We start from the raw sequence: 22918 nt of genomic DNA, 5'->3' as shown, positions 1-22918 counted from the left end.
CTCCCTGAGCCTGGTTCTGCTGGAGGTTTCTTCCTGTTAAAAGGGAGTTTTTCCTTCCCACTGTCGCCAAGTGCTTGCTCACAGGGGGTCGTTTTGACCGTTGGGGTTTTTACGTAATTATTGTATGGCCTTGCCTTACAATATAAAGCGCCTTGGGGCAATTGTTTGTTGTGATTTGGCGCTATATAAATAAAATTGATTGATTGATTGACATTCTCTCCACATGCAAAACATTTTGCAATGACACTTCCAGGGCTCCGTAAAAATGCCTGTTTTTACAAATAAAAAATGGAATATTTTACAAAAGCACATTTATCTGTAAACATCAACACACGACACACGTCACATTAACGTGTTGGTTTACATAATGAATGACTGAACCAATCAGTGTTTAGCAGAGGCACTTTTACCCAGAATCCTTTGTGATCTGTCTGTTTGTTACAAAACCTCAGAATTAGTGCATTATTCAACATTAAAAGATATATGTTATATTTTAACTATGTACAAATGACACAATTGACATTAATGGAGTTATTCTATCAGTATTAAAAACTAAAAGATATATGTTATATTTTAACTATGTACAAATGACACAATTGACATTAATGGAGTTATTCTATCAGTATTAAAAACTAAAACCATAAGTCAGTGTTGTATGGCTGGGGGGCCTGGCTGCCTTTTTGTTTCTGTCTTTTGTTTTTCCTTCCAGGTGGCTTGCATTTGGGACTGAGTGGCTGTGTTGCTGAGGTTATCAGGACCTCACCCTGATCACCTGCGGCTCATCAGGACTCACAGCTGAGGTGCATCTATATGGATTGGAACATGGTGGCATTTAAGACTGGAGTATACAGTGTGTATTTGCCAGAGACTCGACCTTGTGACCAGACGGGTGAGATCGTCGTCTCGGGAGCCATCTCATCATCAGTGGATGCAGAGAACGTCCAGGGTTTGATGCACGGTCTGTGAAAGAGGAGGGGGTGAGGTCTCACGCTCGTCAGCACACTTCCTGAGGTACGTTAGATTTTGTGACTAACATTTATACAGTCAGTAAATGTGGTGTCCCTCACACCTTTTTATATTGAGCTGTATGTTAGTCATGTATCGGCTTCCACTGCAGTGGAGTTTTGTGAACTGGATGTTCCATGCCTGCAGGTTGGGAAGCTGATTAGTAATCAAGCCAGGAAGTGTTTGCTGTTTGTACATCTTTAAGTGTTCTCTCTGTGTGTAGAGTGTGGACTCACATAATGGTTCCTTCTTTCACAGACTCGGTTTGTTGCGGCCACCTGGGGGGTGTCAGCGGGGTCCTTGGGTCCGAACAGCTTCTGGCTCCGGACCGTTAGCGCTGCTGGGAGCGCACCACGCCAGACCGCACTTTCTTTTGTATTTTTTGTATCACTGTTATGTATTAAATTCAGTTAGCCTTTGTACCGTGCTCTGCTTATTTCATACTGGGTCCTTCAAACGCTGGTCGGTTCTCCGAGCTGCGTCCGACACATAACAGTCAGTATGACTTTATTTTTCAAGACCTCCACCTGACCGGAGCATTGTGATTGGTAAAGAGCTGGCTTTGTGGCTGCTCTCAGGGGTGCGGGTGCGTGTGCGTGCGCTGTAGCTTCCAGCAAGCATGTTCAAACATAGAAGTACTGGCTCATTGTTTAGGTCTTTTGATGCTTCCAAAAGCGATCGTGGTGTTAAAATTCAAATTCATCTTCTTAGTAGTTGCTGATGTACCAGAGACAATACTGGAATTCACTGGTTATCTGTAACTTCTGATACATTTTTGGGTGGTTTATCGTTATCAAAATAACTTTTCAGTTATCTAATTATCTGTGATCGAAGTTAATTTTTTGGGTTATCTGAGCCCACCACTGGATATACCTTAGTATACTAGCATAGTTCCACCTTAGAAATGGAATATAATATATAAGATATACCTTACTGTATTTTCATGAGCCTTCAGGGGCAAAAATGCAGTGGTAAGCCAACTGTATTCACACATCAAAGCCTTTGGGACCAAGCTGCAACTTTTCAGAAGGCACCTGTCACAAATACAACCCAATACAACACATTTCCCATCACTGCAGGAAATAATGACCAGTTTTCCACAGAACAATATCAGTGCGCAAATGAGGCCGAGTGTCTCAGTCGGCACCAACAGCTCCCGCTTGTGAACTTTTACCGCCAGCTGAATAAAGGCACGTTCCAAGAGATTCAAGCATTTGCAAAGAAAATGCTGAGCTTGTTTGGCTCGACATACTTGTGCGAGAAGACATTCTCAATTATGAACATTAACAAAAACCGCCTGAGGACGAGACTAAGTGACTCCCACCTGCGTGACATCTTGCAAATCAAAACCGCTGTTTTTGAGCCAGACCTGGCTCCCATTCTCATCAAATGGTTCAGCTAAAAGTAAAAAATAAATCGATAGAAAGTAAAAAAAGAAAAACTCTTACATTTGCTACATTTTATATGGACAAAAATATAAGTTAATTCGCAAGTGGAGATGATCATTGTTAGCTGCTTTGTGATAACTTCTGATAAACACAATTAAATCAAATCAAAATCAAATTAATTTTATTTATATAGCGCCAAATCACAACAACAGTTGCCCCAAGGCGCTTTATATTGCAAGGCAAGGCCATACAATAATCACAGAAAAACCCCAACGGTCAAAACGACCCCCTATGAGCAAGCACTTGGCGACAGTGGGAAGGAAAAACTCCCTTTTAACAGGAAGAAACCTCCAGCAGAACCAGGCTCAGGGAGGGGCAGTCTTCCGCTGGGACTGGTTGGGGCTGAGTGAGAGAACCAGGAAAAAGACATGCTGTGGAGGGGAGCAGAGATCAATCACTAATGATTAAATGCAGAGTGGTGCATACAGAGCAAAAAGAGAAAGACAGTGCATCATGGGAACCCCCCAGCAGTCTAAGTCTATAGCAGCATAACTAAGGGATGGTTCAGGGTCACCTGATCCAGCCCTAACTATAAGCTTTAGCAAAAAGGAAAGTTTTAAGCCTAATCTTAAAAATAGAGAGGGTGTCTGTCTCCCTGATCCGAATTGGGAGCTGGTTTCACAGGAGAGGAGCCTGAAAGCTGAAGGCTCTGCCTCCCATTCTACTCTTAAAAATCCTAGGAACTACAAGTGCAAATTAGTGCATTGTTACAGGTTTTGATACACAAACTAATTTATTAATGCATGTATTTACCTTTGCAAACACCAAGAATCTGTTGTCGCCAATCCTTTTGGTTTTGACATCAACCACCCATCCATTTGTAAAATATTTGTGAGCTTTCAAGGATTTGTAATCCATTTGCTTGCCGGGTTAGAAACACATTTCCAGAACAAGGAAATCAAAAATGTCTCCAAATTCTATCATTGGCAAATTTACAAATTCTATCATTGACAAAGAATAGGTGTCAGTATGACCAATCAACTCAACTTTCTGTTTATATCACACTCTGCTTTTGTCAAGAATGTTTTTAAAATGCCAACTCATCTGGTACATTTGCTGGTAGATAAACATTTGTTGTGGTCCGGGTATGGTGGCGGCGTAATGTCAAAAGACATGAAAAGTAGCTCATGCAACCGGTCTATTCCAGTCAAGGATAGTGACTTGTTTACATCTGTTCAAGAGATGCACATCTGTCTTTTGCTGCGCCTGTTTTGTCAACCTCATAGCACTGCACTGTAAAGGTCCAATTAACTCTCTGCCTGCTGAGCATATTGACTCGTTTTTGTTTTTTAACAGCATTCCATAAGCTACAGCCTTAGCATCCCACCTACTACAGCTAGTTGTGGATTGATGCTCTTCAGTTCAGCCTCTTCAGTCAGTTATAACCTGGTCTCCACTGCTAACTGCATCCAGGTCTTCTTCAAGCTCCTATAGTTTAACTTCTCGTGCTACGTATAGCTTTAGGCTTTATAGCTACAGCCTATATCACTTCAGCTAACAATGGTTTGGGTTCCTTTGCTAGCTGTAGCCCAGTCTTTTTCAGTCTGCTACAGCCTGGCTTCCTCTAACAGCTCAGACCTCCTCAGCTAGTTCCAGCCGAGGCATTTTTGGCTGACTAGAGACTGGACCTCTTCAACCAGCCACAGTCTCTAATGCTGCTGCTAATGCTGGTGTCACTTCTGCAGCCTGCCTGCCTGTCTGCTGCCAATCCAAGTCCGGTATCTTCTTCCTGCCTGAAGTTACCCTCTCTTCTCTGTCAGTTCAATTTTTTTGTATAGCACCAAATCACAACAGTGTTGCCTCAAGGCATGAGACATGAGTAAAGTCTAATCTGAGCAAGCACACAGGTAACACTAGTAAGGAAAATCTCCCTCTGGTGATAATAAGGAAGAAACATCAAGCAGACCAGACTCAGAGGGGTAATCCACTGCTTAGGCCAATGGTTTTCAAACTGAGGCGCGCCCCCAGGGGGGGTCGGCAGAGTTCTTCGGAGGGGGTGCAAAGAATGGGTATCGAGAACTGGTTCTTTTCGAAAATCGTTAAGAAATTATTCGATCCATCAACATCAATAGCCTTTAGGGGTGCCGGAAAAAATCGATTCACGTCCGAATCGCGATTCTTATTTATTACAATTCTGAATCTATCCAAAATGTCCAAGAATCGATTTTTAAAAGCATTTTTTTTAAACATTTTCTTGCTCACTCGCTGCGTGTACTGTTTGTCAGGCAACGGCCTCCGTACTACAGCATCCGCATGAGGGGAGGGTCCAGCGTGCTTCAAACATTCGTGAGCTGCAGCTTAGCATGGCAGATGAAGAGCTAATTCAGCCAGCACCGTCTTTGCTGAAGGCAAATGTTTGGGCACATTTTGGATTTTATTATTTGCTGCGAAAGAAGGAGCTTGACATGACTTATGCAGTGTGCAAACTCTGCAAAATGAAAGTCCAGTACTTCAGAAACACTTCAAATCCACAAGCCCACATGTTACGCTATCACCCAGAGCTGAAAGAGCGGAGCAGCAGTCTCTGCCGACTGCTGACCAGCGCTTCGCTAAATTACCAGCCAAGTCTGAACGAGCAAAGCAGATAAGTAAATTTACATCTAGAATCACTTGATTAACCTTGTAAAGCTGTATTTTCTTAAACATAAACATTTTTAAGTAATATAACTATTTCTCAGAGCTCTTTGAATCAAAAATCAATTCTGAATCGAAAATCGATTCTGAATCGAATCGTCACCCCAAGAATCAGAATCGAATTGAATCGTGAGTTGTTGTACAATTCACATCTCTAATAGACTTTATGCTTAACGATTCCCTTATTGGTCCTTCAGAGCGGCTGTTGTTTTTGAGGGTGTTTTGTCAAGAAAATGATCATTTCTTTACGTTGATTGCAGACCCTGCAGCTGACCACTTCTGCAGCAGCTGTTCTTGAAGCTTGACACAACGAAGCAGACCCACTGCTTCATTGGTTCATTGCTTCTCTGCTTTTCAGAAGTGGCAAATCCATTTTTAACCCCTCTCAAATCCATTCAAAAATGTCAATCATAAGTCACTTTTGTGTGGATTAATGTCATTAACTGATTGTCTTGTTGCAGGGAAGAAACGAGAGTCGTCCACCATTCCGTTTGCACAGTTCTAAACACTGTGCTGCTCTCTGCCGAGTCAAGTTAGAGTCCGGTTAGAATTAATAACTTCAAAGCGAATCACTGTTTTAAATCAAATGACACCTCTTTCCAAACATTGTAACACAGACAACAATGTTTTTTCCTCCCAAAATGAGGTGTCCTGCATTATTTATGAATTATATTGATGATGACTTGCAGCGCAGCCAGCTGCAAGAGCTCAGCTCAGAGGTATGGAGTGACATTCATGCCATTAATGTCTGAAAGGAAATGCTTTTGAAGAAAAACTACAGATTTTATTTTTATTTATGTCCACAGATAAAGGATCCAGTGACCAATTTCATCTTTATTTACTTTAAGAATCAATAAAATGTTATTAACAGAAAACCTGTAAAGCCTACTTTTAGTACACAGAAAATTCACAGGACGTATTGATAAGGGAATCGATAAGGAATCAGATCGATAAGCGGAATCGATAATGGCATCGATTTCGATAAAATCTTATCAATACCCATCCCTACTAAAATGTGTTAGTTATGCCAAAGACAATTAAAAACACACAGAGATGTTTAAATGTTTAAAAAAAAAAACAATGATTAAAATATGACAAAAGGTAAAAATAGAAGAACAGAAAGTTCTTTAAAAACATGTTTAAAATGTTTACAAAGGCTATAAAATATGTAAATGTATAGACAGTTCCTTAAAAACACACAAGTACTTTTAAAATGTGTTTAAGATGTTTAAAAGAATTACACACACAAAGATGTTGAATTTGTGTGTATGTGTGTCGGGGGGGGGGGGGGGGCAGCTATTCATTTGTTCGCTGAAGGGGGGTTCACTCTCCCACACTTTGAAAGCACCTGGCTTGGCCATTCTAACAGTTACAAGGTTTTTTTTTTTTTACAAATTTTACAAGAATTTCTTAACAAACAGAAGAAATGGAAAACAGAAACAGAAAAAGCAGAAGAGCAACAAAAACACAATCCTTAATTGAAATTATAAAGCAGTCCATCTTGGGTCTTTAATCTATGTGTGTCCATGAATAGGGGACAGGTAGGTACTGAAGAGGCAGGACTTCCGGTCATTAGTGCAACAGGCAGGGCACCCTGAGGTCAGTCTGGTGCTCCGGAGTGCAGCGCATCTGTCAAATGACTCGTCAGTGCCTCTTACAGAGAGAAAAAGAGCGATTAGTTCACCAGCAGTAAGTCAACAGGGAAGCAAAGAGATTACTAAAGTGGTCACTGTCAGCTAGCCCTGTGCTTCACTAACAGACCCAGAATTTAGATGTAGTGAGGCCAAGACTTGTTCTGTTGCTAATAATATGAATTAAAAGGAGAGGAAGCATATTTCCATACTCCACTGCTATGCAAGCCATACAAGAGGGAGAATAGATGCATCGTTAGTCTGGACTTGAATTTTACTATGGAATCTGACTGTTTTACCTCTGCAGGGAGATCATTCCACAAGGCAGGTGCACAATAAAAGAAGGCTCTGTAGTCTACTGACTTTTTTTGGCTTAGGGACAGAAAGTAGTCCTGCACCCTGAGAACGCAGGACTGCGAACACATTCCCTGACTTTCCGCCTATGTTCTATGCGGTTTGTGAACCTGAACGTTTCCAGAATTGGACCTGGACTAATATCAAAATTGCTTTACTGTACAAGACTCCCAGAAGCGTGCAGTGCTGTGTGCTGGAAACGGAAGGATTGTTCAAATTGCCAAACGTTTTATGCATTTCACAAAAATCCCCTGATTCTTATTCAAGCCATTATTCTAATCCTAACTCTAACCATAAACCCACTCACTCACTCATCTCAACCGCTTAGTCCAATTAAGGGTCACGGGGGGCTGGAGCCTATCTCAGCAGTCATACAGCGTGAGGCGGGGTACACCCTGGACAGGACGCCAGTCTGTCACAGGGCCACAAACAGACAAACAAACACATTCACACCTGCATGCACACCTAAGGACAATTTAAAGTTCCTAATTCACCTAACTTGCGTGTCTTTGGACATGGGAGGAAGCCGGCGCACCATGAGAGAACTCACGCAAACATGGGTTTGAACACGCAAACTCCACACAGAAAGGCCACAGATGGGAATCAAACCCATGACCTACTTGCTGTGAGGCAACAGTGCTAACCACTAAGCCACCGTGCTGCCCTAACCATAAACCATTTAAAATAAAATAGTTTTCAAGGTTGCTAGGCAGCTGAAACAGTTTGAGCCTTATAGGGCACCACAGTCTCATTTGAACCCTGCATGATATTGTGGGATTTGACCACTTATGGGTACAGCCGGTCCTATGTGCAATACAGACACAGCATAAGTTCAAACGGAAAAATTTTGTACTCTTTTGTTTTCAATTGTAGTCACCGAAGCAGTCTTGTTTTTTCGGTTCCCAGTGGAGAAGGGAAGACAAGGTAAATGGGAGACGTTGTGTCGATAAGTGTTAGCCTACAGAGCTAGCCAGAGTAGATCAATTCTCTCACCTGCAAAACCGCCTCGACATGTTTGTGCTCCAGATCATAAACAAACCGCAACACATGTTCACTTTCCACCACATCGTCACTTTCTTTGCATTTTCACTTTGTTTTGTGTAATTTGCCAAAAAACTCAGAGAAAATGCCGTGTTTTTTTTTCCCCCAGAAGGTGAGAGATTGTCATATGTGTCATGTTTTACCCCTTTAGCATCCACCCTCAAACAAGACTGCAGTCCCCAATTCTGATATCAGAAGCATGCAGCACCCTTCTAGAAATGACGACCAAATTGGAAGTAAAAAAAAAAATACCTGACTTTGTTACAGTTCTTAAACTGTGCAATACATACGAGGTCTGTCCAAAAAGTATCGTACCTTTTTATTTTTTGCAAAAACCATATGGATTTGAATCACGTGTGATTGCATCAGCCAAGCTTGAACCTTCGTGCGCATGCGTGAGTTTTTTCACGCCTGTCGGTTGCGTCATTCGCCTATGAGCAGGCTTTGAGTGAGCAGTGGTCCACCCCTCTCATCGAATTTTTATTGCGAATAAATGTCTGAATGATTTGGACATTTGCTGCATCAATTTTTTCCAGAAACTGTGAGAGACCTCCAGCTGGACACCATTCGGAAAATTTAGATGGCTTTCAGCGACGATTTTATGGGGATTACACAGATTAAGGAGTGCTCCAGCCGGTTTAAAGACCGCCCACAGTGTCTGAGAGCGCGGCGTGCTCTGAGTGCCGATCGACAGGCTCAAACCCCACTCAAACAACCAGATCATTTCCAAGGTGAAGGCTTTGTTGATCCGGGACGTCGTCTAACTTTCACAAAAAAGGCAGAAGGCATGGACATCAGCACTTTTTCGGCACATTCTACTGTTACAGGAGTTTTTTTCATGGATAGAGAAGTGGAGGGATGCGCCATCGTGCCGCTCATGGCGCGGGACAAAACCACCTTGGTGTTGGTCTCACAGGATGGCTTTCAGATGGCTCAGACGGCTTCCGGTTGCTTTTCAGTCGTGTGAGTATCCGAGAAATTATGCATGAGCTGGACATTCCCCAACATGTCCTGTGAGGCTTCATCACGGTGTTGCTTTGCGCCATGCAGCTCCGCCGCGACGCGCGGAACTCAGCTCCTCTTTCCATGACAAAAACTCCTGTAACAGTGGAATGTGCCGTTCATTTCTAAACTGGACGCTGTCTTGATCCGGTATGTCATCTGACTAGCACAGGAATTGCGGAAGACGTGGACATCAGCACTTTTTCGGCACATTGAGACGGACGTGCGGAGGAACTCTGCGCATCACGGTGGAGCCGCATGGTGCAAAGCACCGCCGCGATGAAGCCTCACAGGACATGTTGGGGCATGTCCAGGCTCATCCACAATTTCTGGGATACTCACACGACTGAAAAGCAACCGGAAGCCGTCTGAAAGCCACCTGAAAGCCGTCCTGTGAGACCAACATGGAGGTGGTTTTGTCCCGCGCCATGAACGGCATGGTGGCGCAATCCTCCGCTTCTCTTTTCATGAAAAAAACTCCTGTAACAGTAGAATGTGCCAAAAAAGTGCTGATGTCCACACTTTCTGCCTTTTTTGTGAAAGTTAGACGACGTCCCGGATCAACAAAGCCTTCACGTTGGAAATGATCTGGTTGTTTGAATGGGTTTGAGCCTGTCGATCGGCGTTCGGAGCGCGCTGCGCTCTCAGACGCTGTGGGCGGTCTTTAAACCACCCACAGCCTCAGACAGTGGACTCATCTCTGTGCTTCTTCTGTTAGACCTCAGTGCTGCTTTTGATACTGTTGACCATAAATTTTTATTACAGAGATTAGAGCATGCCATAGGTATTGAAGGCACTGCGCTGCGGTGGTTTGAATCATATTTATCTAATAGATTACAATTTGTTCATGTAAATGGGGAATCCTCTTCACAGACTAAGGTTAATTATGGAGTTCCACAAGGTTCTGTGCTAGGACCAATTTTATTCACTTTATACATGTTTCCCTTAGGCAGTATTATTAGACAGCATTGCTTAAATTTTCATTGTTACGCAGATGATACCCAGCTTTATCTATCCATGAAGCCAGAGGACACACACCAATTAGCTAAACTGCAGGATTGTCTTAGAGACATAAAGACATGGATGACCTCTAATTTCCTGCTTTTAAACTCAGATAAAACTGAAGTTATTGTACTTGGCCCCACAAATTTTAGAAACATGGTGTCTAACCAGATCCTTACTCTGGATGGCATTACCCTGACCTCTAGTAATACTGTGAGAAATCTTGGAGTCATTTTTGATCAGGATATATCATTCAATGCGCATATTAAACAAATATGTAGGACTGCTTTTTTGCATTTGCGCAATAGCTCTAAAATTAGAAAGGTCTTGTCTCAGAGTGATGCTGAAAAACGAATTCATGCATTTACTTCCTCTAGGCTGGACTATTGTAATTCATTATTATCAGGTTGTCCTAAAAGTTCCCTGAAAAGCCTTCAGTTAATTCAAAATGCTGCAGCTATAGTACTGACAGGGACTAGAAGGAGAGAGCATATCTCACCCATATTGGCCTCTCTTCATTGGCTTCCTGTTAATTCTAGAATAGAATTTAAAATTCTTCTTCTTACTTATAAGGTTTTGAATAATCAGGTCCCATCTTATCTTAGGGACCTTCATACCACCCCAATAGAGCGCTTCGCTCTCAGACTGCAGGCTTACTTGTAGTTCCTAGGGTTTGTAAGAGTAGAATGGGAGGCAGAGCCTTCAGCTTTCAGGCTCCTCTCCTGTGGAACCAGCTCCCAATTCAGATCAGGGAGACAGACACCCTCTCTACTTTTAAGATTAGGCTTAAAACTTTCCTTTTTGCTAAAGCTTATAGTTAGGGCTGGATCAGGTGACCCTGAACCATCCCTTAGTTATGCTGCTATAGACTTAGACTGCTGGGGGGTTCCCATGATGCACAGAGTGTTTCTTTCTCTTTTTGCTCTGTATGCACCACTCTGCATTTAATCATTAGTGATTGATCTCTGCTCCCCTCCACAGCATGTCTTTTTCCTGGTTCTCTCCCTCAGCCCCAACCAGCACCAGCAGAAGACTGCCCCTCCCTGAGCCTGGTTCTGCTGGAGGTTTCTTCCTGTTAAAAGGGAGTTTTTCCTTCCCACTGTCGCCAAGTGCTTGCTCACAGGGGGTCGTTTTGACTGCTGGGGTTTTTCCATAATTATTGTATGGCCTTGCCTTACAATATAAAGCACCTTGGGGCAACTGTTTGTTGTGATGTGGCGCTATATAAATAAAATTGATTTGATTTGATTTGATTTAAACCGGCTGGAGCACTCCTTAATCTGTGTAATCCCCATAAAATTGTCGCTGAAAGCCATCTAAATTTTCCGAATGGTGTCCAGCTGGAGGTCTCTCACAGTTTCTGGAAAAATTTGATGCAGCAAAGCTCCAAATCTTTCAGACTTTTATTCGCAATAAAAATCCGACGAGAGGGATGGACCAGTGCTCACACAAAGCCTGCTCACAGGCGAATGACGCAACCGACAGGCGTGAAAAAACTCACGCATGCGCACGAAGGTTCAAGCTTGGCTGATGCAATCACACGTGATTCAAATCCATATGGTTTTTGAAAAAAATAAAAAGGTACGATACTTTTTGGACAGACCTTGTACAATCAAACTTGAACATAATCTCCTAGCAGAAATCAAAGTGTGACTTTTTGTCCTATATCGGAACAAGGCTCCCATCATGCAGTCTGCTCAATGTACTCTTTAAAATGACCACGGGTTTCACGTTGACTCAGTGGTTAGCATTGTTGCCTCACAGTAAGAAGGTCCTAGGATCGCTTCCTGCCTGGTCCTTTGGATGTTCTCACCATGTTTGCATGAGTTCCCTCCAGTTACTCTGGCTTGCTCCCATTCCAATAGACATGCATGTTAGGTGAATCAGACACTTTAAATTGACTGTGGTGTTAATGTGTTTGTCTGTTTATATGTGGCTCTGCGATAGACTGCTGAACTGTTCAGGGTACACCCTGCATCTTTCCCACTGATCACTGGGATAGGCTCCAGTGTCCCCTTGACCCTTAATTGGAATAAGTGAGTATTATACAAATAATGAATGTTAATCAGTTTAATGGTACGAATATTTCATGAGGTGAAAGCTTCACCTCGTTGAATGGTTTGTTCCAGCTTTCACCGCATTAAATATTTGTTCCACTGAAAGAATGTTAAAACATTCATTATTTGTTTTATATAATGGCTAAAACAGATCCATGTCATTTGATATTATATTAATTTATAAACAGCAGAAAAGGGAATTACATTTTGGTGCCTCACTTCAGCGAAAAATCACGTCTGACTTCAACAATCCAACACAAACTTCAAATATGAGTCCAAAAATAATTCTGACAATGTTGTCCGCGATGCCATGCACCAACTTCGTGTACATCCAACTTTGTGCTGTGAAAAGAAAAATGTCAGAAATTTGTCCAGCTTTATTCTAACTTCCTCCAAACAGCTCTTCATGCGTCCAGACAGCTTACAGTGCAGTGGATTTGTTTTGTGTGTGTGTGCGCGCGTGTTGTGTGTGTCTGCATCTGCGCAGAGTTCAATGGTACCAAACGTATGGAAACAAATATCAAAACAAAAAATTTGCACAACCTGAACGCTCCCATGCAAAAAGCTTTATTACATACAGATGACAGTAGCAATGTTTCGAGCGCACAACCTGAACGCCCTTCTTCAGAATGAAGAAGGGACCTTCAAAGCAGCAGAAATGTTTCTGTACCCTTCCCCAGATTTGTGCCTCATGGCAATCGTGCCTCGGAGGTCTACAGTCAATTCCTTTGACTTCAAGCTTGGTTTGTGCTCTGACATGCAGTCAAACTGTGGGACCTTATATGTAGACAGGTACGTGCCTTTCCAAATCATGTCCAGTCAACTGAATTTACCCCAGGCGGACCCCAATTAAGCTGTAGAAAATGGAAACAGGATACACCTAAGCTCAGTTTTGAGCTTCAGGGCAAAGACTGTGAGTACTTATGTCCATGTGATTTCTTAGTTTTTTCTTTTTAATAAATTTGCAATATGGGGTATTGTGTGTAGAATTTTGAGGAAAAAAATACATTTCATTCAATTTGAAATAAGGCTGTAACATAAAAAAATGTGGAAAAAGTGAAGCACTGTGAATACTTTCCGGATGCACCGTAGCCTTCCGGTTCAAACCCCACCCCTGCCCATTCTCCATGTCGTATAGAGTTGCATCAGGAAGGGCATCTGATGTAAAAGTTATGCCAAATCAGCATGCAGATCCATCTTAGGCTGTAACATAACAAAATGTGGAAAAAATGAAGTGCTGTGAATACTTCCCCGATGCATTGTAAGGGAGCTTTGAGCCTGCTCTCCATTCACCAGCTTGGACGCATCACGAATAGATTTGTTAATTCGCCAGAAAACCTCTTACTTAAATCAGCAGCACAAATAGCAGTGCACCAGCATCCAACACACTCTGGCACTCAAAGGATTTGACAGATGAAACTGATGTGCTTATTCCATGTTATTCCCAAAATATACAATTAAATCATTACAAATAATATGTGTGTCCTATTTTACAATCAGATTATGCACTGTGTAAATCACAAAGTGGATTTGGATACGCCACAAATACACTGACACAGTCTGCTTCAGATTGTGTGCCATAGATCGCCAAGATTGAGTCGTTATTGTTTAGCTAAATTTGAATACATGCACTGAATACATATGCATTGAATTTTAAAGTTTCTCACCAAGGTGTATGTAAATTTGTGTCTGTGACTGTACATTTAATTTCAGCTCAGTTTTAAGATGGATTAAAAGAAATGGCAGGTCATTGCTCCCACACACGTTGGTCTGAATCCTGGAGTACACTCGGCTTGACACCACTTACTGCCTGGCTCATCCTCACTGATCCGCAGCTCCACCAAAAGGGCCGGGATCTTAAATCTGCTCTTCTCTCCAAAGGGGATTATATTTAATGGTAAATTAAAGCTTGTTTAGTCTTTTCTTTTCTTTTTCGCTGAACAAAAGAAGCATTTGTTCATTTTTAGTCCATGTCAGCAGTAGTCGCATATTCATGTCTCACAGCAGATGTCTTTCATTGGAAGTTGTTACTGATCCCCCAAAACACAAATCCTCCATCGGAGCTGTGCGGTTTTATTAGGATTCTCACGGCTAACTGAGTGGAGGTTGTCTGTCATCTGAAATCACACGGGGTTTACTTAACAGCCCCGCGAGCTTGTCATGCTACTGTGAAAGCTGATCATTTTCTCAGCATCACGAACACCATCCGCGACATCCACCGCATCTTCCACTGCTGTAAACACGCCTGCCAATTACAGACAATTAGGACACGGGTGCTGTGGGAAGCTGTTTTCCTCTAAGAGACACCAGCAGTGAAGGGCAGAGAGCGATGAAAGCCAGCTGGAAAAGCGTTCACATCAGCTCTCCCAACAACCGCGACCTGGATCAGAGCTCGCTCTGGATCCTCCAGCAGACAGCGATACTGTGCAGCGCTCCAGTTACTCTCCTGTAGGCTTGGCTTCAGCACAGATGAATCATTTTTCTGATTGAACCAACCAGTCACAGAGATTCTCTAATCAGAAACATCAAACTGTAATAATAATAATAATAATAATAATAAATCTCATGAGAAAATGTTGGGGAGAATCTCTGCCTCAGGGGTTCCAAGAACAAGATTTCTTGATAGGCTGCGAATATATTCTGAGTAGTACAGCAGAGGTTCTCAACCCTTCAGAGTGCACAGACAAGACAGCAGTTCAAATGTTTTAATCCCCATGTACCCCACATATGAAACATGCCACTGAGTCATTTTCCAATCATTCTGTCCACAAACTGAATTTAGTTGGTTGGTTGTTTTTTTCTCCAACCAGACTAAACAATGCTCTTGTTTTATCTACAGCCTGGGCACACTGAGAAATGAGGTGGACAGTATTTTGCAAAAGTCTTAAAGAGAAAGTCCACATTTTCCCAAGTGGTAAGCTTCAATGGTCTCAGACAAAACTCACCGGGAAGAAGAAAAAACTGCAGTTCCTTGACTGGCCACTCGAGGCTGGCTCCAAAAGCGAGCTGGTTTCCATTCAAGTCCATGTTAAAATGTTCAGCTTCAGAGCAAAAAAAGATGTTTACAGCTTTGTACAAAAAAAATCACTTTTGGTCTCCCGCTCCACAACAACTGCATGGGGTGAATTCTTTTCTAACTTCTTAGTTCAAGATGTATTAAATCATAAATTTACCATATTTTCCGGACTATAAGTCGCACCGGAGTATAAGTCGCACCAGCCACTTTATCCATTATAAAGAAAAATAAACCATAAATAAGTCACACTGGACTATAAGTCGCATGGACATACAGGTATGTTAACTTAACATGAAAAGTTCAGATGATAATATTGTGATGGCTACCGTTTTTGGATGCATATTTCACCAGTTGCATCTTGTTATCTGCAGAGTATGATTTTCTTTTGGTGGCATTTTTTCGGGCCTTCTCTGTTGTCTTGTTATCAGTAATGTTGAAATTTTTAGTCAGAAGTCGCAGGAACAGTCACACAAGCCTTGAGTGCCCTCTCGTGAGCTGCATTTTACCTACGGATATGTTTGTATTTTGCGGACCACATTGCGAGCCGAACCATAACCCGCACCATCGCTGAACGGTTCTTTTCTAACATATTACCCGCAGTGGACCATAGTACACACCAGGTGTCAGCTGCCGATGTTCGTACAGCACCTACCTGCGCAGCTCATGACCTCCCCGTGGTGTCGACGCCAGCTCCTTCCAAGTGCAGATGCTAATCCTCCGCCGTCGCTCACCCAGTGCTCCCACGCAGCTCTCAGCATCAACTTAAACACTGCTCACACTGATATCCAAGGGTTGAAGCTGTTTTGTTAGTCCTCCCGGATTAACAGCAAGCACCGTGTTCGGCTGCTTCACACGCTGTTTCGCAATCATTGTCTGGGTGAGGTGAGGAATACGCGTCCAATGTTCTGTTCTCTGATTGGTTATCGCGACCAGCGTGACCTATAGGGCGGCCGCCATACTACAGTGCCCATAATGCATTGCATTTCCGTTTCCGGTGGCCATTTTAAAACATAGTGCGACTCTGTCACGTAAAATTGTTTTATTACTGTAAATTAATTGAGAATCTACCGGGTTATTTTTCATTTAGAAGTCGCTCTGGAGTATAGGTCGCACCCCCAGCCAAAACATGTAAAAAAGTGCGACTTATAGTCTGAAAAATATGGTATCTATAATTAGGGGCAAGGGTGAGTTTGCGTGACAATTGCTGAGTGGAGTGCTGACTCTTGTAATGTCCGTAACTCACTGTCCGCTGGTGGTGACTGCTAGCTGCTGTGGAGGGCTGTGCCTCACATTTTGAACATTTTATCACAAATACCTCAAATAATATTGCTTGGTATATAACGCTTGAATAGATCCTTCTTATTTGTTTGGTGGATTATATGCCACGTGACATGGATCATTCATCCCATTTGCCATTTGCTCCTTGTACCATGCAATTTTGGTTCCATTTTGCATGCAGATTTGGTATCAAAGGAGTGGCTTCAGGACAACTCTGTAAATGTGCTTGAGTGTCCCAGCCAGAGCCCAGACCTGAATCCGATTGGACATCTCTGGAGAGATCTGAAAATGGGTGTGCACTGATGCTCCCCATCCAACCTGATGGGGCTTGAGAGGTGCTGCAAAGAGTAATAGATAAAACTGCCCAAACATACAACCCCTGGCAAAAATTATGGAATCACCGGCCTCAGAGGATGTTCATTCAGTTGTTTAATTTTGTAGAAAAAAGCAGATCACAGACACGACACAAAACTAAAGTCATTTCAAATGGCAACTTTCTGGCTTTAAGAAACACTATAAGAAATCAAGAAAAAAAGATTGTGGCAGTCAGTAACGGTTACTTTTTTAGACCAAGCAGAGGAAAACATATGGAATCACTCAATTCTGAGGAAAAAATTATGGAATCACCCTGTAAATTTTCATCCCCAAAACTAACACCTGCATCATATCAGATCTGCTCGTTAGTCTGCATCTAAAAAGGAGTGAACACACCTTGGAGAGTTGTTGCACCAAGTGGACTGACATGAATCATGGCTCCAACACGAGAGATGTCAATTGAAAAAAGGAGAGGATTATCAAACTCTTAAAGAGAGTAAATCATCACGCAATGTTGCAAAAGATGTTGGTTGTTCACAGTCAGCTGTGTCTAAACTCTGGACCAAATACAAACAACATGGGAAGGTTGTTAAAGGCAAACATACTGGTAGACCAAGGAAGACATCAAAGCGTCAAGACAGAAAACTTAAAGCAAGATGTCTCAAAAATCGAAAAATGTACAACAAAACAAATGAGGAACGAATGGGAGGAAACTGGAGTCAACGTCTGTAACCGAACTGTAAGAAACCGCCTAAAGGAAATGGGATTTACATACAGAAAAGCTAAACGAAAGGCATCATTAACACCTAAACAGAAAAAAACAAGGCTACAATGGGCTAAGGAAAAGCAATTGTGGACTGTGGATGACTGGATGAAAGTCATATTCAGTGATAATCTCGAATCTGCATTGGGCAAGGTGATGATGCTGGAACTTTTGTTTGGTGCCTTTGCAATGAAGATGACTGCCTGAAGAGAACATGTAAATTTCCACAGTCATTGATGATATGGGCTGCATGTCAGGTAAAGGCACTGGGGAGATGGCTGTCATTACATCATCAATAAATGCACAAGTTTATGTTGATATTTTGGACAATTGAAAGGATGTTTGGGGATGATGAAATCATTTTTCAAGATGATAATGCATCTTGCCATAGAGCAAAAACTGCAAAAACATTCCTTGCAAAAATACACATAGGGTCAATGTCAATGAGCAGATCTGATTTGATGCAGGTGTTAATTTGGGGGATGAAAATTTACAGGGTGATTCCATAATTTTTTCCTCAGAATTGAGTGATTCCATATTTTTTTCCTCTGCTTGGTCTAAAAAAGTAACCGTTACTGACTGCCACAATCTTTTTTTCTTGATTTCATATAGTGTTTCTTAAAGCCAGAAAGTTGCCATTTGAAATGACTTTAGTTTTGTGTCATGTCTGTGATCTGCTTTTTTTTCTACAAAATTAAACAACTGAATGAACATCCTCTGAGGCCGGTGATTCCATAATTTTTGCCAGGGGTTGTAGGTGCACCAAGCTTGTGGTTTCATATTCAAGAAGACTTGAGGCTGTAATTGCTGCCAAAGCTGCAACAACAACAATGTAAGGGTGTGAATAAGTATGTACATGTGATTTCTTAGTTTGTTTGTTAGCTTTTAATAATTTTGCAAAAAAAAAAAAAAAACTTTTTCCGTGTCATTATGAGGTGTTGTGAAGAATGTGTTGAATTTGGAGGGGGGAAAATGAATTTACTCCATTTTGGAATAAGACTGTATCATAAAGTGTTGAAAAATGTCAATATTTTCCAGATGTACTGTATGGTTAAAATGTTTGTTGTTTGAAACACTGGATATCTATGCTGTGTGCACACTTATTTAAATTGTAGCAGCCATTAATTGTATTACACAACCATGTTGTCCCATCCATCCATTTTCTGTACCCACTTACTCGAGTAAAGGGTCACAGGGGGCTGGAGCCTATCCTAGCAGTCGTAGGGTGTGAGGCAGGGTACACCCTGGACAGGATGCCAATCTAACACAGGGCAATGTTTCTGTGTAGGCTCTCAGTTGTCCAGGTGGATTCCATAGTAGAGAAGCTTGAATCTTCGACTGGACTGGGTTGCTTGACGCAAGGACGTTTCGCTTCAAATCGCAGAAGCTTCCTCAGCTAAAATTCTTGCTCTGGTGGTCTGACTTCTGTCTTGACTCTTGTAGAGAAGAATAATCAAGAAGTCACAAAAGCTGGAGTTTTAAACCTAACCAGACACCTCCTACCGAGAGGCAGACTGCTATAGGCTGGTAACTAAACAATAGCTCTAATTAGCACCTATTGTGCTCTAGTTAGCACCCTCCTAATGACAGGGAAGCTGTCCCTCTCCTGATGGCTCCCTTGACGACTCTGCTGATGACGTGAATGACTCATTACCATGAACAAAAGACTGAAACTGCTTTGACCTGAGTACCCCATTGTAAACAGGGGATAAAGCGTGTCTCAGACCCCCTCCCCGGTAAGGCTGGGTTTCAAATGTTTCACAAAGAATGCCTCCTTGACCCCTCTCTCAAACCATTTCTTCTCTCTGCCTAATATTTTAACTTCTTTGTCCTCAAATGTGTGGTTAGTGTCTTTAAGGTGGGAACTGCAGACTGAGGTCCACTGGCACCCTCTCTGCGGTGCTCATATAGCCTTTTGTGTAAAGGTTGCTTAGTCTCACCTATGTAGTGTTCGTTACAGTTTTCCTGACATCTGATAGAATACACTACATTGCTCTGTTTGTAACTAGGGATCCTGTCCTTAAGGTGAACTAATTTCTGTCTCAAGGTGTTAACCGGTTTAAAGTAAACTGGAATTTTGTGCTGTCTGAAGATCCTTTGTAGTTTTTCCCCTACTCCTGCTAAATAAGGGAGAGACACTCTTATTCTTGTCTCCGTCTCCTGTCTATCTGGTCTCTTTGTTCTCTGGGACTTCTGCACTTTGTCCAGGGACCATGGTGGGTACCCACATACTGTGAGGGCTTTCCAGACAAGTTGTTGTTCTTTAGCCCTTCCCTCTGCAGTTGTGGGCACCTGTAGGGCTCTGTGTTGAAGCGTCCTGATCACCCCAAGCTTGTGTTCAAGGGAGTGGTTTGAGCCAAAGAGCAGATATTGGTCAGTGTGAGTTGGTTTTCTGTAAACCCCTGTCTGGAGCTGTCTCTTCTCTCCAATCGTAACATCACAGTCCAAGAAGGCTAAATGGTTGTTTCTGGCATCCTCACGTGTGAACTTGATATTGGCGTCCACCGAGTTGATGTGTTCTGTAAGCACGGGTTCTTGGCTTGCTGTCAGTGTTGAATTTTTCAGATTGAGGGCTTACATGAGAATTTACGGTAATGAGAATCAGCAGCGCACTAGTGTGAAAACTTCCGTGTTTTTCCTCCATGTTATGACGTCACAGGCTTACGTTTACCGTAATACACCATATATCATTGGAAAGCCCTTGGTGTTATCTTAACAATGCACTTTGAATCATTCGAATTGGACAAACTATGGCGGAGTTACGGTTATAAAAAAAAAATGCACATGGAAAATATTGGGCCACCATCGCTGTAGATAAAGGGTTTTTAAAAGTCAGAATTACAGGTCAAGGTCAAAATTATGGTCCAATGCTGATATATAGGGGATATTTAGAATTTTGAGGCACTGTCAAAGATGCAGCTAAGGATAGTATTATTGAAGCACTGTGTGTTACCTTGAATGGTCAAACTCAATGTCAGGTCAGGTCCAGGATCAGGCGGCAATGCCACCATGCACAGCACCCTCCACACAAAGCTATCCCAGTCCCTGGGTGGCAACCACTTGGGCAGAAAACCATCTGTCCCCACCTCTCAAAAATAATCTGTCTGATGCAGTCAGCAAAAATGTAGGCATTCCAAAGTCAATGTTCATTTAACTGAAACATTTAAGAGCCAGCATGAATTAAACATGTTGGAAGGGTTTGCGTGTTCCTCAAGGATGAAATGTTTCAGTGACAAGACTACACAGATCCATACAATGCAGTGTCACAGAATCCAAAGAATTAATGTCCAAGGATATCAACATTTTGTGGGGAAATATACTGATTTTGGAAGACATCAAAGAACGTCAGAGCTGTTCAGTCTTGGACTAAATCCCCACATATCTGGTTTAATATTATCAATTCGCTTACCCTGACAGGACTTGCTATCTTCGTTCAGCGTGTGACCAGGATGACACCTACAGTAGAAACTTCCAATGGTGTTACAGCAAACGTCCTCACAACCTCCGTTCTTCTCCTCACATTCATTCACATCTGACAGAGACAAAAACAAAGTCAATCCTGCAGCAGTAAAACCACAAACAGATATTAAGGAGAGGAAAAACTGTAAACTGAAAAGTATAAATAATGTTAATGCATCCATCTTTTACATGTCAGTCCGATTAACTTTCAAATGCCTTTTGTGACTAAATTTGGATCCAGCTTTTAAGAATATGGAAAAATCCAAAATGCTTTGGAAATGAAGTCTGTGAGAATTACTGTGGGAAAGTGTCAGTGCTTTCCAACCATCAACTTATTCCTATGCCATGCTGAGGAAAGAAAGCAGAAGGAAAATGACAGATCCAAAGCAGAATTAAATATTTTAAGTCATAAATTAATTTGGACAAAAGGAATATCATTCAGTCATTTTCTATACCAGCTTACCCCAATTAAGGGTCATGGGAGAGTGGAGCCTATCACAACAGTACAAAAGGACGTATGCAGACTGTAATTAAATGTACAGCAGAGAAACACATTTATTCCATGTAAAAAAAAAAAAAAAAAATCCTCCAACATTCACACGAATGAGTATTTGTCCAGAAATTCTGCAAAACTTTTCACAAAGTCAGTTTTTTCTATTTCCATGAGCCGAACAAGTTGCCAAGCTGTAAAACTAAAACAGATACACACTTTCACTCCATTTCCCAAAATACACATAATGACTTCATAAATCACTGTGCAGTCGATATACGCTAACGTGAAGTGCACAGCTTCTGGTGTAATAAGGACAGTGTTTCCTCTAGAGCCTGCCAGGCCAACTATAATTCTGAAAAATAATGACCATATATCCATTAATTTGGAGCAAATAATCACTTCAGCGTATCCGCAGCACTATATAATCAGCACCTGAGGCTGTTCAAAAAAAAAAAAATTGACAGATGAAAGATCATCCGATTCATCAGATCCCCCCCCCCCCCCCCCCCCCGTTCTTTTGTGGCGCACAAATGACTGAAATACCTGTTTAAAAAAAAAAAAAAACAGTTCCTGTAGATGTAACTGTCTATAAAGCCACTTTCCACATGAAGACTAAGTAAAAGCCATGGAAAGATCTAAAATGTTGTGCTGTGCTGTTGTGTTTTATTGCTTTACCACGTCTTTTAAGCTTAATGATCATTCATCAACACACGCATTCGTTAACATGTCAAGGCCCTGGTGCCGTTGCCTAACAGGCTGCTGACCGGAAACCTGGGGCTATGCTGTGTGCATGAAGAAGAGGAGAAGAAAGTGTCCCAGAGACAGCAGGGAGAGGAGGAAAACTAGATGGGTGGAAGTAAGAGTTGGGACTTTGAATGTCGGCAGTATGACTGGCAAATGGAGAGAGTTGGAGAAAGGTAGACATATTGTGAATACAATAAATCAAGTGAAAGGGAAGTAAGGCCAGGAGCATTGAAGTTGGGTTCAAGTTGTATCATGGTGTGGAGAGGAAGAAAAATAATGTTGGGGTAATTTAAAGGATGAGTGTATCAAGAGTGTGCTGGAGGTTAAGTGAGTGTCTGACAGGGTGATGAGTGCAAAGTTGGAAATTGAAGAGGTGACCATGAATGTCATCAGTGCATATGCCCCTCAGGTAAGTCATGAGATGAAGTCTCCTTTAAAAATATTACTTGAGTAAAAGCCTTAAAGTACCGGACATTTACTTTACTTAAGTATCACAAGTAATTTCTCATATAAAATGTACTTTAAGTAAAAGTAAAATCCAAAACGAGTGGAGAGTGAAACAGCGGCAGGAAAAGAAAGCCAGTGTGGTTCTGGAGAAACCAGGAGGGGCCTCAGCCCCTATAAAAGGCTGGATCCACCTCGGGCGGAGTAGTTGGTGTTAGTAACGAGATGAGTG

At 42.0% G+C, this 22918-nt stretch overlaps 1 protein-coding gene across 1 annotated transcript in view; it reads right to left on the bottom strand.

Annotated features, from left to right (window-relative positions):
- Positions 1-21484, bottom strand: part of megf6b (multiple EGF-like-domains 6b) — a 128638-nt gene extending 107154 nt beyond the window's left edge. The window contains exons 1-2 of the mRNA XM_034167563.1: positions 21469-21484; positions 20956-21105 (exon numbers count right to left, since the gene is read on the bottom strand). Of these exons, the coding sequence (XP_034023454.1) occupies positions 20956-21105; positions 21469-21484 (166 nt within the window). The remainder of the gene's footprint in view (positions 1-20955; positions 21106-21468) is intronic.
- Positions 21485-22918: the final 1434 nt, after the last annotated feature.

This window comes from Thalassophryne amazonica, chromosome 3 (genome assembly GCF_902500255.1).
Source record: "Thalassophryne amazonica chromosome 3, fThaAma1.1, whole genome shotgun sequence".
Lineage (NCBI taxonomy): Eukaryota > Metazoa > Chordata > Actinopteri > Batrachoidiformes > Batrachoididae > Thalassophryne > Thalassophryne amazonica.
Note: the sequence above shows the minus strand (reverse complement) of the source record. Positions and strands in the feature narration are given on the sequence as shown.